Source organism: Camellia sinensis, chromosome 13 (genome assembly GCF_055761805.1).
Source record: "Camellia sinensis isolate YWXY chromosome 13, ASM5576180v1, whole genome shotgun sequence".
NCBI lineage: Eukaryota > Viridiplantae > Streptophyta > Magnoliopsida > Ericales > Theaceae > Camellia > Camellia sinensis.
Genome location: NC_138973.1, coordinates 17,880,361 through 17,897,677, shown reverse-complemented (window position 1 = coordinate 17,897,677; position 17,317 = coordinate 17,880,361). Strand labels below are relative to the sequence as shown.

Below are 17,317 nucleotides of genomic sequence, written 5' to 3'. Positions count from 1 at the left end.
AAGTATGTATATAATATTGTACTGTTGCCTTTCTTCCTCACCTTTGAGAAGCAAGGAAGTGAGTTGAGGTAGGGGAATTCTTATGTTCAAAAAAAAAAAAGGGTAGAGAAATTTACAGTGGGAAGTTTAGGGAAGTCCAGAGAAATTCTTCCCAGAATTTCTCTGGACCAATTTTCTCTGACTTGATGTTGAGGGATCTTGGACATCATGAAAATATTTGATGTGCTTGATACTATAAAATCATAATATCAGGGACCTTAAAAAAAATACCCCAATTTTTTATAATCACTTTCATAATATTTTTTTCATGAATGCTAACCTTACTTAAAAAGTAACCCATAAGAGGGAATACGAGAGACAGAGAGTGACTTGGTAAATAATTGAATCGTTCTTTCAACGGTTTTAATTTATTAATTAATTAAATAAAAATTTTAATTAATTATTAAATATTTATATAATATATAATATTAATTTGTATAATAATTTATATATATTACTAATTTGTAACAAATTTTAAATCTTAAATCTCTTACACACTCATTTTTAATTTCTTTTATTTTATTAGAGGTAAAAAAATAGGAAAAATTACCAGTAAATCCTATGAGGTAGAAAGTTAAACCATTTAGTCTTACAAGTTTTCTTATGCACCATTTAGTCCCACTATCTACATCAACAACATCATTAACATCATCAAAACATTAGCTACATTAGCAACATTAATTGCACCAATCGACAATATCAAACATTAACAAAACATCATCCAAAAAAAAGAAAATGTGAACATCATCAACATCAACAACATCATGATGTTCTTCAGCGATGTTCAAATCAGATCGAATCAATACGAGTCCTAATCGACTCCCCAACAGACAGATCCATGATTCTTCTTCTACCAAGACTCATGCTTGGCACAACGACCGACCACCCCTGAGGCCTGCTCCGCCCGACGACTCGTCGGAGCTTAATCGGAAACCTAATGACCCCAACGCCCATGGAGAATCGTCTCACGGGGGGCTCTCTGGCTATTAATTTGACCCTTTTGGGATCATTCCCCACGCTAAGGAGAACTCCAGCGGCGACGATTTGAGATTCTAGCGAAGCTCGTTCTTTCAACAACTTGAGCAACGACGGAACTTCGCCTTCTTCGACGATCATCTTCTTCTTCAAATCGTTGTCTCTGGCAAGGGAAGGAGGTTGTTGGCGGCGTCGATACGGTCGCGGTGGTGGTGGTTCATTTGTACGGCGGTGATGTAGGTCCAAACAAAGGCGAGGGTAGGGTCGTTGCTAGCGATGGGAGGGAGAGAGAGATTGGGGCCTCCGCCGTCGAAGTCGAAATCGAAGATGGAGAGGAGCCAGGCGACGTCGACGGAGGAGGAATCGAGGAGGGAGGAGACCTTGCGGTGGTCTGTTCGAAAGATTTTCATTCAATACGTTTAGGGTTTTTTCTGATTAGGGTTTTTTTTATTTATAAAAAATATATATGAATTGTATAGATGACTTTTGATGATGATGTTTTGACAATGGTGATGAAGCTTGATGATGGCGATTATGTGTGTTGTTTTGATGATGATGACGTTTGATGTTGTTTTGATGGTGTTGTTGTGATGTTTGATGTTGTAATGTTGTGTTGTTGATGATGTGATGACGTTTGATGATGATGATGTTGTGATATTTGATGTTGTTTTGATGATGATGTTTGTGATGCTTGATATTGTTTTGATAATGATGTTTGATGTTGATGATGATGTTGTGATGTTGTTTTGATGATGATATTTGATGTTGTTTTGATAATGATATTGTGATGTTTGATGTTGTTTTGATGATGATGATGTTGTTTTGACGATGATGATGTTCGATGTTTCATGTTTAATGGTAATTAACATTGGGATAGGACCTAACGGTTCATAAGAAAATTCATAGGACCAAATGGGTTACAAGATACAAATTTGAGATTTATTGGTGCAGCCCCCAAAAAAATATATATTTATTAATTATAACAGAAAAGAATGATTTGAAGACGGATTACAAATTTCAAATTACAGATTAAACTAATTCGTGATTAGTCGATGAATCGGTATAGATTAAGCGATTTTAACAAATAGGATGATATTTTGCACAATATTTCTAATAACCTATAGGATGAGTTAGACCATCTTTCGTTCTTCCCATCTTCTTCCAAATGATTTTTTAAATCAAATTTGATAAAATAAAAACTTAGAATAAGAGGGGAATTTTTTTTTTTTTAGATGATGATGAAAAATTGAAATAGTTCATATCAAATTAAATTTTTTACTCAAATTTATAATCAAATTTAATGAAAAAAAAAAATTGTGAAGGGTTGGAGATGGTATATCGTTTAGGTTTTCCTTTTATAATTATTTATAAAGAAAAATTTAAAAAAAAAATCATTATTTTTATATTATTTTCTCTTTTTATTGGAGGGATACTAATTTTAAAAATTAAAATATGTATTTTTTTAATGTTTATTTTTAACAAATTAATTTTTATTTTTTAAAAATATTTCAGAAAATAAATTTTGAAATGGAAACTAAACGAGGTGTGATTTCTTTATTATTATTTTACTTTATATTCAAATTATTAGTTTCATTTAAATGAAAACCTAAACTTCCTGTTTTTAAAATGTTATTTTGAGTGGTCTCACATCTTTTTGAAATATCGTTCAATTGAATAAAACAAAATGTAACACAGATTTTTATGGTCAATATAGCCTTTCTGTTTATTTAAAGCATTCTAATATTTTATTTATTATTTTAGAGTTAATAAATAAAAAACTAGATATATATATATATATATATATTAATTGAGATATGGAGGCACTATTGTTGTGCCCCTTGGTTGATTTAAGCCCCTTGCATGATCAAAACTAATGTTGGGATGAGCTGACAATGGATTGTTTCTGTAAAACTTCCATACAAAAAATATCGGTATTATGCAAATTCTAAAAAGCCAATGTTCAAATTAAATTGTTTAAATGCAAAATCTAAATCAAACATGAGCTACAAAAGTTGACAAGCAATTAACTATTTAGCCCCAAGAGGATGAAGAAAATTGGCCGGCTGACCTGACAGGAAACACTGCCATACAAAAGAAACCAGAAAAGCTTCCTACCCCCAGCTGGGGGTGACACCCAGTGAGGTGTCAACTGGGGGTTGGCCAAAAAAACAGTTTTTTTTTTTTTTTTTTTTTTTTGATTTCCGACCAGTGGGGGCGCGCCACGTCACTGGGGCGCCACCCCCACTGGGTGTATGAAGCATAACTGCAAAAGAAACAACTAAAAACGCGGCCCTTAATGACGCCGGGTAAAGTTTGGCAGTCCCGAAAATGTCCTTTTCATAAGAGTACATAATATTACATAAAGTCCACCAAATATCAGATCTTTCATATTAACCGCAATAACAAAACAGCAGCAACAGTAATAGAGGTTAGTATCTTAGTTCCGGGGTTCATAACAACAAAAAATGAAGATGGCTCTATCAAGACCGACAAAGACTACAAGCATTTTGATAGGGGGAAAAAATAAAAATAAAAAAAATAACATAAAAACGGATTTTTAATGGGGATTGATTGGCGGAATTAATAATGACATCACTTCCAGAGCTTAACAATCTTGTCATGGCTAGCCGAGGCAACCAAACCTGTCACTGTCGATACAGCCAACCCAGCAATCAGGCCATCATGCGCTTGAAGAGTCATCGTCTTGTTTTCACTCATGTTCCAAAGCTCAAGACTCTAAGCAAATTTCAACAGTTGAGCGCATCAGAAACAGAAACCAATGTCAGCATTGGAGAATTTTACTCCATGGAAAATTGTAAAAACAAAAAATGCTGAATTGGCCTATTTCTTGCATGTACCATTTTAAGTTTTTTGAGAAATGAACTAGAGACTGAATGCTTTCCTCAGCAGAAGGCAGACAAAAAGGGTCAAGGATCCTCTTTTCTATAACTTAACTGAAGGTTCTTTAGAATGCTCAAGGGAGCCAAATCAGACTTATACAGAACAACCAAACTAAGTGGTCATTTATGTGTATGGAAATCCACTCAATTCATTAACAAAACAAGCAACTTGTAGACTTTGTATCTTGAATCCATATATAGATGGCAAACACAAAGTAGACACTGTGACATATAAATTAGAAAAAAGTGTTCACGACTTCCTCAATAACTTTGTAAAGAAGGTTTGGCCTTTTCGAGGAAACTAATTTGCGAACACAGTACGGATTTATTTTGCCATATTAAATAGGCGTAATACCACCTAATAAACGAATTAGAATCAAAACAGTAAAGCAGACATATAAGAAAACGCACATGGCTTACCTGGTAACAGCCAATGACCAACAATGAAGAATATGTGGGATGGAAAACACAGGAATGGAATTTGTTGCCATTACAACTCAACTCATGAACACATTCCCCTTCACTCCCCGTTCCAAGAGTCCAAACCCTAACCGAGTCCTCGCTGACAGATGCTAGATATTCTCCAGAAGGATCCCAACAAACAGAATGAATAGGTTTCGTATGCCCCTACAATCACATATCCAACATCCAAAAAAGAAAAAGTCAGCTCAACCACATCAAGGCAGAAAGAACACAAGAAGACAAACAGCTGCACCTTGCTTATTTCCTGGGTAATAGGGCAGGCCTGAATTAAAAACCAACCTGTAATGAATGCCGACAAGCTTGAGTCTCCACATCAAGTATGGACACAAGATTCTCAGCAGCTGCAGCAAGATATCTTCCCAGACGGGGTTGAAATCTCATCTGAGCTGTGCCACCCTAATTAAAACAAGAATGGTAAAATCAACTGCAGCCCCGAAGCATGAAACAAAAATAATCAAACAAATAAATAGCAGAAAAAAACTGATGAATAATTTCATAACGGAGGTAAGTTCACTAGGTTCTACCTTCAAAACTCGAGCACAACTACCATTGTTTATACTCCAGTATCGTATCTCACCATCCCCATCACAAGAACAGATTAGGTCATCTTTATTTGGATGGAAGTCCAGAGACATAACAGAAGCCGAATGTCCAGTAAAAGTACGAAGTGAATAGCCAGGCTGCAGTTGAAGTCAAATCAAGTTAAGCAGGTATCAACAAAGAATAGGGCACCATATCAAAAGATAAATTGAATTAAAGGCACCATAAATCAACAGTAAAAATACAATAAAATAAAATAAAATCGATACAGATCTATATAACATTTATCCTATTATATCATAACTATGTTCTATTTATATCTAAACTTCCAGATATGAAATGCATGCACCCAAGGTATTCTTAAAATCTGAGGTTCAAACTGCACAAACCAAACAATCATGTATTGTTTTCATTCCAAAACTCCAAACTTTGGCCCTGTTTGGCAAGTGGGTTTTAGGTTATTTTTTGGCTAAAATCCACAAAAAGGCAAAATAGGCTAAAACAACTAATAAGCAAGGTTTTAAAAAGCGGCCGCAACCGTTACGTAACGGTTTTGGTAGTTACCGCCACCCGTTACGGCCGCTTTTGCAATGTGATTGAGATTCACAGGTGTATCGGCCGTAGCGGTCGTAACGGTGCCGTAACAGCCGTAATGGCCTGTTACGTACCCGTTACGTAACGGTTCCAAACTGTTTCTTTCGAAAAAACACACAAAAAAAAGCTAAAAATGGGGGAAAAGGGATAGAGAGAAGAGGGAAGATAAAGAGAGAAAATAGAGGAGCAAGAGATAGAGAGAGAGAGAGAGAGAGAGAGGAAAGATGAAGAACATGTTATTGATTTGTTGAAACTATAAGACCTATGTTATTCTATTCAGCTGCTATCACTAAACCATTTTGTTTGTGTGTGTCTATCTATATATTGTTTGAAAATAATAATAATAAGTGTGGTCATTATCTATTTGGCTTGGTTAAAATATGTATATATATATATATATATATATTTAGGCTCTTATTTATTCTCTTACTTTTGTCATTATTTATCTTATATATAATAGTTAGTAATTTATTTTTTGTAAAATATAAAGTCATTAATTATTAAAATAAAATGTAAAAAACTCAGTTTATAGTGATTTAAAAATATGAAATATATTGGATCATACTTAAAAATTTACAAAAATTGATCAATATTTATTTTTAACCCAATAAATATGATCATGGAAAGAAAATATGCGTATCGGTAAGTTTTTTTCAAATTGTGCGAAAAATAAAACAATTCACAGTTCCGGTTACCGCAACCGTTACACTACAGCCTTTACACCCCGCAACCGCAACCGCAACCGCGTCACCGCCACCGTTACGGCAACCGCAACCGCTTTTCAGAACCTTGCTAATAAGACAAAATGTCACATCAAACCCATAATCATTTCACTTTTTTTCTTACAAACATCACATCCAACTACAAAAAAAATTCAATCTTCCGAAACACACAAATTTTAGCTTACTAAAATAGCCAAAAACTATAATAGCAACTTCCCAAACACCCACTTTAGCAAACCAAAATATTAATACGTTCTCACACAATGAAACCGAAAATATAATAGTTAGAGCTAAAAGAATTAAGAGATAGGTTGAAACAAAGCCCTGCAAGAATTCTATGTAAAATGTCCCATATATGAGCATAATAAGTTGTTCAAAAAAAAAAAAAAAAGGTAGCATAATAAGAAAATGCTACAGACAAACAGTCTAGGAACAATATGATGTGCCAAAAACTCAATTACCAGAGTCTACCCAGAATATATCTTCCAGATATGATGTCAGAACATGGGCATAAAACAAAATCCATCACTGCTAACTAATTTGTCCACTTAGTTTGAATACCATCTATTATCTTAAGCACCAAAAGATATCAGCATTTTTTTTCACATCTGAGCAGCAAAAGGGAATTGCTTATACCAAAGCTTGCATTACAAACGAGAGAGCAAGTCCCAAAAGTTGACAATGTAATTATGAAAAAAGCACAACCAAAAGATGTTCAGAGCTATGTAACACACACACTACTAAGTGCCAATTACCCGTGTCAGTCTCCTGACACTTGAGTAAAGCCATGGGATGCCTAAGCACGTCCAATATATCAAGTTTGCTATACAATTATTCACAAACATTTTTTAATAAATTACATTTGTGACTATATAAATTACCTAAATGCCCAAGATGTAACATAAAAACACCCTTTGACCAAGGAATAAATGACAGACACTAAGAATTAAGGTTATTTAACAAGGGATGTCCTGTGTTCCCTTTACTAGAGAGAGAGAGAGAGAGAGAGAGAGAGTCAAATGTCCTCTCCACTGAAAATTTCCCTCCTTTTCTTTTGTGAGGCAATGAATTCCTCTAAAACTTCTCATGAGAAGAAGCAATGTGATCAAGTAACTTCAAAGTAAACATGTCTTCAGTTTGTTACATCAAATCAAATCATCATGTTTTCGTGAAAATAGAATGTGCAAATTGCAATTGAACAACACCAACACAGTTACATGCCCACTATAGGTCAATGACAGAAAATCCTGGAAATGAATCCGTTTTGATCTGTATCCAATTCGTTTGTAGGAATTAGAAGAAGAATTATGATCCATCAACAAAAAATGATACGAAATCACAATGGAGTAAGAAAGGAAAGATTATGTGTACTAACATTGTCAGCATCCCAAACCCTCACAGTTTTGTCAAAAGAAGATGTTGCAAGACGTGCTATGCTGGGGCTGAAACGGACATCAGTAATTAACGAAGAATGTTCTTCAAGTGTACTTTTTGCCTTTAAGGAATCCGTATACCACAATACAGCCTGCATCAGAAATCATCAGGCGAAAAAGAACACATTACTTTTCCAAGATTGAATTAATTACTATTAAGCAGCTTTAAGACTCCCAGCAACATAAAATAAGCTTTCAAACATTTATTCTTTCATTGTTCAAAAAAAACATTTCTTTCAGTCATTCATGAAACTAAAGAATCTCATGTGCGCACCTTTTTGTCATGGCCACCACTTGCAAGCAGTTTTCCATCTGATGAGAAGTGGCAACACACAACTTTGTTTGTACTAGCTCGAACTGAATTGATTTCCGTAAATGTGAACCCTGAAATAGAATGCAAAGAGGTACCTCATAATATGCTCTAGGTGGATCAAACAAGATTATAGTCGAATACAAATTTGACATTAATGCCAAGTGAAAAATAAAAAAAAAATATTCAGCTGACTCACCTTTGCTAACATCCATACAACGACCAACTGTATCTCTGGGGTCTGTATCCTCATGAGATAAAAAAGACTCAACATTATCATCAAGAGATGCATCCTCCACGAAACGATCAATATCAGCCTGCACAATATCTTTGTCATCCCACTGCAAAAATGAAATGCCAATGAGAGTTGATGTAATAGACATCTATATATATATATTTAAATAATATTTCGTTAATACAAGAATATAAATAATTTTTTCACCAATTGATTTGACGGAGATGTAAGAGTGCCACCACCATCAGTGCCAAACATCATCAAAGGTTTTGAAGAACTACCACCATGTGGCAACGCAGGCATTGAGATTACATCTCCAGGTGTATGAGTTGATGGTGTTGATGGTGCTGAACTTGGGGAGGGTCCCGCTGTGTTTGCTGTTCCTGAGCTATTGGCTGGACCTGAAGATGACACAGGCTGCTTTCTCTTTCTCCCAGTCTGATTTTTAGAAGCCTTAAAAGGTATCAACAAACATGTTGGGAATCTAGTCAACAATTGCATAGGACAAACCAGTAAAGTTATGAAGTTCACAACCATATCACTGAATATCATTGCGTAACCCCCAAAATTGTAATGTGAACACTATTCATCTCCCTCAACATATTCTTTTTAATACTTATATAAAGTAAAACCATCACATCATCCTGATTTAAACAGCATTTAACGCTTAAGGAGAACAATAAAACAACAAAGGTCAATACAGTTACTCTAGACACGGGTAACCCTCTCTAGTTATATCCATATATAACAAATTAATACTGCTAAACAGAGAGAGAGAGTAAATATCCAGAAGGCAAAGAGGTAAACACATAATATTTATATCTGATCCCATGCAATGCATAAATTGTAGCGGCGCTTTTGAAAGATGATTATTGGTAAACAATTGTCTACTTAACGCCTAGCACATGTTGATATGATACAGCTAGATACATGTCTGCACTAATCCTATGGAAATTGTCAACGGTGAGTGAGACTGAACTAATTAGAAGAAGACAGAAAATTAACTACTACTTCAGATTAGTCTTTTGCTTCATCCCTGAACTATAAGTCAGAGGTTAAGCAAAGCAGAACAGTGATACTAAGAAGTGTATGAATAAAATAATGAATGAGAGAAATAGAGCTGGGTGTGAAAAAGGTCCAATAAATTGGGGAAGAAAAAATGAGAAGGGGGAGTAGAAAGAATGCCAAGGTCATGAACCTTAACAACAAATACGAATGAAACAACTATAGCTCCTATATGAACTACTGGGAGAGCTCCTATATGAACTACTGGGAAGATCAAAAACCAGAAAAAGACAGACCTGGTCATTTCCTCGAAAGGAGTTTGACATGCTACCATCAGCAGTGACACTGCCAGCACCCACAATTTTATCCTGTTGATGGAGATTGTGGTTTGAGCTCTGAGATTGTTGGCCAGAAAGAGCATGCTGCTGAAGCTGCTGCTGTTGTTGATTGCTGTTCTGTTGTTGCTGCTGCTGCTGTTGTTGCTGCTGCATCTGAGCCACTTTTAACTACACCAATGAAACTTTCAGGAACTCAAAACTTTTGGGCCCCAGATTCTTAAATTCATTGTAATAAATAGTAATGCCTGAAAAAGAAGAACCTCCAAAGAAGCAAGTTCTTCAATTGCAAAAAGGTCCTTGACAGGGGGGGGAGAAGAAGTACCTTCATTATCATATCTGGATCTCCACGAGACAAAACAGCACAACCAGCTTGTAGAGGTGATCCAACATTTGGAACTATATCACCAACAGAATTAGCAAGCCCATCCTTCCCATTCATGCTTCGACTACTCAGAAGCATTCTCAACCTTCTGCTATCCACATCATTGGCAGATGGTGATGTCAAATTTTGCTGTGCAAGCATAAGCTGTTGCTGGTGCTGTGGTGTCAGCATCTGGAGTTGATTAAAAGGGTGAGGACCCTGCATAAATGATTTCTGTTGCTGGAGAAGCCCAGAGCGAAGTTGATCCAGACCCTAGCAAAAATGAAGGGTAAAACAGTAGCACAATAAATAATACCCAAACGGGTGAAATGTAATTTCGCTTCAAAATTGCATATTGAAGAACCAGAGAAAGAATGATTTGCAAGGCCACGGCCAATAAGGTAATTTGCATAACAACTAACTATAAAACAAGAAAGAAATAATGGCAATCAATTACTTCATATGCACAAAGTGGTGGCAATAGGGATGGTGATGGCATGCAGAAGACCATATTTGGCGGTTGATGTGACTATGCTTGGGCTAGGCACATAACCCCAATGGATTGCTTAGGAGATATCATGGCACCTTTAAGGGCTTGCCACGGGGAGAGTGAAGGCCCAACATGGGAGATGACATGACACTCATGGGGCCCAGCATGTAGCAGGGGTGACCTATACACCCATGTTCAGTGCAGTGCTCATGGACTCTTGCCCATGTTTCTGCACAGGACATATTGAAAAAACTGTTTTTCATTGTTAAATGTGCAGTTAAGCTAGGTTACACGGACTCGGGTACGGGTATCGGGTGCGGGTGCGTATCTAGGGGTCAGACACTTCAAAATTAAAAATTAAGGGTACGTGGATATGTATCCAAATTTGGATACGGGTACGGGGATACGTTAAATAATTTTTTTTTTAAAATATATATTTATTATATGAAGATGAGTTATATTATATAAATAACAAATAAAAATCTATGGAGATGAGTTATATTATATATATATATATATTTTTATTTTAATATACATTAATTATTTAATTTATTTATTATATTTTTTAAACAATGTGTTCTAATTAATTTTTTTATTTTATTTTACATACATGTGTTTTTTTTATTTATTAATATATACAAGTATATATTATCTTATAAATATATTATATAACAATTATTATTTAATATATAATAATAATAGTTATTATTATAGTTATTAACTATTATTATTATTATTATTATAGTTATTATAATAAATATATTATCTAATAAATATATTATATGTTATATAATAATTAGTATATGATATATAATAATAATATTTATTATTATAGTTATAATAATATTTATTATTATAGTTATTAACTATTAATAGTTTATTATTTATTATTATAGTTATAATAATAGATAGATTAGACAGAGTCAGGGAGAAGGAAGAAGAAAAGGGGAAAAGGGAGAAGGAAGACAGAGCCAGGGAAAACGACACAGAGAGGGAGAGGGAGAAAAAGGGAAGCGATCGCGATCGCGATCGCTAGGGAGAGAGAGAAGGCGAGAGAGAGAGACCGGATGGAGCTTCGATCGACTGATGGAGCTTCGATCTTCAACTGGATCGACCGGATAGAGCTTCGACTGGAGGTCTTCGAGCTTCAACCAGGTTCTTGCTCTCTCCTCCTTCATTTCTTTTGCTGTCTGTGTCTGTGAAGAGCCGTGTCCGAATGAGAACAGGCGAATCCGACACAGATCTCACACCCGCACCCGTGTCGTGTCGTGTCGACACGGGTACTTCGCCCCAAAGTGGCGAGTCCATGTAACACAGCAGTTAAGTATTAAACTAAAATATTTAATGTTCAACTACAAATAATCTCACCAAGGCCTCGTTTGGCAAGTGGCTTTTTTAGCAAAAAACCAAAAAGTCACTAAAAAAATCAAAAAACTAACAATCCATACCAAAAAGTCAAAGATTCTCTTCTCTCTACTTTTTGCACATCTTTTCGTAAAAAGCCAAAAAGTCATCCCAAACATACTAGTTTTTTTTAGCTCATATTTTAGCCAAATAGCCAAAAAGTTACCAAATTAGCCTGTTCTCAAACGAGGCCTTCCAACATGCAAAATTCTAGTAAACCTTGTTGATGGTTTCAACCATAGAGGAAGTAAAAATATATTAGAACAGTTTCATTAGTATTGGCGTGGTATAAGAAGATAGCACAGCAGGAATCATAACCCCAATGGATTGCTTAGGAGATATCATGGCACCTTTAAGGGCTTGCCACGGGGAGAGTGAAGGGCCGACATGGGAGTTGACATGACACTCATGGGGCCCAGCATGTAGCAGGGGTGACCTATACACCCATGTTCAGTGCAGTGCTCATGGACTCTTGCCCATGTTTCTGCACAGGACATATTGAAAAAATTGTTTTTCATTGTTAAATGTGCAGTTAAGTATTAAATATTTAATGTTCAACTACAAATAATCTCACCAAAAGCATTATCAACAAATAATTACTTCCAACATGCAAAATTCTAGTAAACCTTGTTGATGGTTTCAACCATAGAGGAAGTAAAAATATATTAGAACAGTTTCATTAGTATTGGCGTGGTACAAGAAGATAGCACAGCAGGAATCATAATGCACTCACTGTGAGAGGCCATCCTTTCAAAGTCAAATTGTTGCCACCTTGGTTTGATCCTAAAACAATAAACTTATCAGTTAAGTTCCAGGAGTTCTTCAAGAATACAAACAATGAATTTAATAGGAAAACAGACTGAGAAAAATCCCAACTTAATTTAATGACTCTAAATTCTAATCAACCATGTTATAAGAACGATACGAGCTTAGCACAATCAAAGGGAAAGTCAATTTTATGTATACCAGGAATTCCAATTAAAGAGCCTTCAGGACCAGCAGCTCTGGGGTTCAATACTGGATTCATCTCGGTCTTTATGTCCTGTTCACACAAATTCATTACTTACTGCAAAAGGAAATATATGAATAGAGTACACGGAATCATTTTATATAGGAAAAGAAAAGTACTCACTGGTGTAGAGCCAGGAAGTTGCGGGTTCCGAGATTGAATTTGCGGAGACATAGCACCCGCTGCACCATGCAGCACTTGCCTGGAAATAATTATACACAGATAACATTAATAGGATGTGCATCAGAACGCAACACCCAAAACTTTTATTGTTGTATAAAAAGACATAAAAGAGATCCCATGAGAACAAAGCAGTTCATTTCATTTCCTGTACAATTTGAAGGCATAAACATATGTCACCACAGAGTGGTTTCATTAAATAGTCAAACTGCCAAATAATAAATGACAGTGGCGTATCATTTCCTGCCTCTTGGGATCCCAGTTAATATTTATAGACAAGTACCAATTCTGTGGAAAATAAATAGGATGAATAAATACTAATGCCATGCAAGATAAAGTTCTTTTCTTTATACTTTTTTAAATGTGCCAAACACCCTACACAGCAACATCATGTCATGTCATGTCATCTCCAAATAATATTAATCAAGTTGCATAGGAAGTACCCTGAAGCCTGGCCAGCTGCAGCAGCAGACTTCAATATTGAAGCATGGTTCGGATCCAAAAGCTGGCCCATATTCTCACCAAACCTTTGCTGTACCCAAAAGTCAAATTGGTTAAACTGGAATGAATTCATGATTCAACAACCCCAAACAAGACATATACCTTCATAGCAGCATCATCTAAAGGATCCCTCTGTGGCAATTTTAATCTTTCCTCGTACATCTTTGTCGCCAGAGCATTAGCTGTTCCGGGGTTTTGTCTCATAAGAGGATCGTTGCCGACGAGCCCATTAGCGGTACCATTTAGGAGGTGGGCCCCATCTCGTCGTTGCTGCTGTTGTTGTGCCTGTTGTTGCTGTTGCTGTTGTTGCTGCTGCTGCTGCTGCTGTTGTTGTTGTTGTTGTTGTTGCTGCTGCTGCTGCTGCTGTGCCTGCTGTTGCTGCTGCTGCTGCTGCTGTTGCTGTTGTTGTTGCTGTTGTTGCTGTGCCTGTTGAGCATGCCTCTGCAATAAGAGCTGCTGCATCTGCAGTTGCTGCTGCGGATGTTGTTGTTGTTGTTGAGGTTGCTGTTGTTGCTGCTGTTGCTGTTGCTCCCTAGCTTTAATTAACTGAGTCTGCAATTTCCGGGTATGTATTTAGTAAAGTGCTAAATATATAATCAATCATAGGGCAACTTTTTACAAGTAAAAACGTATAATCAATCATTGAACATAGAAATCTTCAGAGTTTGTTTCTCCAAATGCGTGCCAAAGGCCACAGCCAAAAGACAAGAATTATTAAAAATTCAAAACAGTTAAAATTCCAGCCTGTCAGAGATGCAATGAACCACCTCTACTGTCATCGAGAGAATTTTCTTCAACGCATGTAAATCCCTAAAATGGTTTAAGCGGTGCAGTCCCGATCCTGTGCCTCATGGCCTACCATTCAAACCAGTAGGGTCTCTCCAAATTCATTCACAGCCCAACAACCAATTGATCAATAAATGCCTAAAATATATTCAATTACAAGCAAGATGAAGCCTACATTTTAACATTTGCGAGCCTCTTACACTGAGCAAACAAAAGGGACATTGAGTCTGAAAGGAAGTGCTTTTTGGATCCTTATGTGAGAAAGTCAGAATGATAGTCAACTTATTGTATATTTCCATTAACATTTCAGATAAAAGATATTTCAGATCAGTAAACATATTATAAATTTCGAATAATGCTTCAAACAATGCAACATTACAGATCAGTCGGCAGAATATTACATATGGAAAACGTCAAGTAAAGCAGTTCAATTATTTCACAACAAACATTGATAACAGCAGATACAGTGATATTAAAGAAGTATGACAGGATCTCCAGTAGATTATGGTGGTCCCAAGCGAAGTAAGAAACATTGGGATTCAGGGTAAAAATAATAAAACCATTTCCACACCAGTCATTTTTTACGTCAAGAATCATTCAAGCCAATACGCTTGCTATGCGAACAAAAATAGTAGAAAGCAAGCAATTTTTTGGCAGTTTTGATCAAGAAAATGACCATTTTAATGATTGAACCATGTAATTGGAATACCCAATCCCAATGACAAAAGGTCTTAGTAGTCTTTGAGAATGCAATCTTTAATTCTCATCATTAAGAACTTTTTTTTTTTGGGGTGAATAGTCATTAAGGACTATTACATCAATGAACAATTCAATCCAATTCAACACAACCCAGGAAACTATCAAAGAAATATAATGTTGACATAAAACATATTTTTAAAAAAAAAATTATAAATTGTCGAACCAACCTCAATGTAAGATGCAGCAATGTCTGAGTGCTTCTCATTCGTCCTAGCAATAAATATGTCCCAAAACACTGACCACCATTCGAAGAGAAAACCACCAGGAGCATCGATAGCTGAAATACCCATGTCCCAATATTCAAAACAATCCACAAACCACATAACAAAATCGAATCGACAACTGAAAAAAGTTTTCTTTTTATTTTTATTTTAAAATGTATCTGTTTTGGGGCGCAAGGGGTTGAGGAGGTTACCATCCATTTTGAACAAATAATTTGTAAATAATCTTACCAACGGGATCTGAGGATACTTTCCCTTCAGCTTGAAAAGCCTGCGCAGAAGCCTTCAGATCCCTCTTTACTAAGTAATCATGGATATACACATCAAGCCTGTCATCCAAAAATAAACACAGTTCGCCAAATATCAAGGAAAAATTGAAACTTGAAAAAAAAAAAAAAAAAAGAAGAAGAAGAAGAAGAAAGAAAAACAGCTTACACAATCTCAGTAAAGTAAATACAAATCCTAACAATTTTAACAAAAAAAAGTAAATAAAAATCCTAACAATTTAACAAAAATTACCAAAAGATCAAAGAAAGTAAGATTAATTGGACACTAGAATCAAAAAACATTACCCAGACTGCAACATCCAAACTAGACACCAAAAATGCAAAAATTTATCGAACCCAGTAATGAATACTAGTGGGAACAAATTCAAGACCTAAAAAACTGCTTTGAGAGAGAGAGAGAGAGAAGTAGGGCAGATAACCCAGAAACACCCATAATCCAAACCCTATAAAAAAAAAAAATTGTTGAGCAGCTCAGCCACAATAACTGTTATTGCACAACTTCAGAACATGAGAACTGTTCAAAACGGAAACCCTAGAACACCCACAGTGAAAACAAAACAACGGCAGCCCATTTTTACAAAAAGAAAAATGATTCAAAAAATTAAGAACACAAAACCCAGAAAATCAAATATAAAAACCCAAATCTAACAGGAAACGACAAGAACAGACCATTAATTGAGCACAAATCAGAAACCTACGAACAGGACTGAAACAATAGAAAAAATATAAAAGATTGATGTGAATAGAAAAGCTTACATTTTATCAGCTTCCCAGTTGGTCTGTGACATGTCGTTCAATCTAACACCCAAACAAAAGACAAATAATACAATAATGTCAGATTCTAATCCAATGGTTTCTTCTTCTTATTCTTCTTCTTATTCTTCTTCTTCTTCTTCTGCTCTCTTAACCTCTGAAGATGAACAAGATTAACAAATACCCAAAACCCAAAAAATTAAAAATTAAAAATTAAAAATTAAAAAAAAACAAAAACAAAAACAAAAACAAAAACAAAAACAAAAACAAAAAAGAACAGATTTTTGTTACTACAACTGAAGATCCTCTAAACAACTACAGGCACACAGATACAGCATGGAGAGAGAGAGAGAGAGAGAGAGAGAGAGAGAGAAATCTATCAAGGGAATAGAAGCAAAAGCAACTGGCAATTGGTAATACAGAATATTATATATATAGTTAAAATTCAATAAACAAATGAATGGAAGTTGATAGAGATGGAGATACCTAAAAACCCAGAAAAAAAACTTCTTTTGATTGTGAGCTTTTTTTTATAAATGTAAAAAAAATTCTTGAAAAAATAAAATTGTTTTTGATAGCTGTGGTGGGATTGGGGTTGCTGTTGCAGATATCATTGTGGGTTTGGGAATCGATTTACCATTGAAGCCCCTTAGTCTTGGTCGAATTTTCAGTCTAAGGCAAAGTTCTGGCACAACTTTTCTTGAAATTACTAAAAGGTCCTTTATGGTGAAAAATTATTGATTGATTTAGAGACGTCACGTAGTCATATCCCTTATTAATCATAATTTATTATAAGCTATTTTGGCAATATTGACTTTTAATTTATTTTAAATTACAATATCTTTTTATTTTTTTATATGTTTTTTTTAAAAAAATTAATTTTTAACCAATTTTCAAAATAACTCTATGGGCTTGTTTGGTTTGTTTTTTGAAGAGTTGTTTAGAAATTTTTTTGGTTTGTTTGATTGTATATTTTGAGAGATAAATTTTTT

The 17,317-nt window shown here is 35.2% G+C and overlaps 1 protein-coding gene across 10 annotated transcripts; it reads right to left on the bottom strand.

Moving 5' to 3' along the window:
* Window positions 1–3,311: 3,311 nt before the first annotated feature.
* Window positions 3,312–17,003, bottom strand: LOC114303971 (transcriptional corepressor LEUNIG). 10 transcript variants are annotated; one of them, XM_082901634.1, is made up of 19 exons: window positions 16,812–17,003; window positions 16,329–16,482; window positions 15,517–15,614; window positions 15,232–15,341; window positions 13,622–14,071; window positions 13,462–13,550; window positions 12,962–13,040; window positions 12,796–12,871; window positions 12,563–12,612; window positions 9,897–10,208; window positions 9,533–9,742; window positions 8,439–8,684; window positions 8,196–8,337; window positions 7,961–8,070; window positions 7,629–7,778; window positions 4,922–5,077; window positions 4,677–4,793; window positions 4,326–4,541; window positions 3,312–3,750 (listed from the first exon to the last, which is right to left on the bottom strand). In XM_082901634.1, the coding sequence occupies exons 2-19, from the start codon at window positions 16,358–16,360 to the stop codon at window positions 3,607–3,609; spliced, it is 2,787 nt and encodes a 928-aa protein (XP_082757760.1). In that variant the 5' UTR covers window positions 16,361–16,482; window positions 16,812–17,003; the 3' UTR covers window positions 3,312–3,606. The 10 variants fall into 10 exon arrangements, with proteins under 10 accessions (XP_082757760.1, XP_082757762.1, XP_082757765.1 ...); XM_082901636.1 differs by having other exon boundaries at window positions 4,335–4,541; XM_082901639.1 differs by having other exon boundaries at window positions 8,439–8,669.
* Window positions 17,004–17,317: the final 314 nt, after the last annotated feature.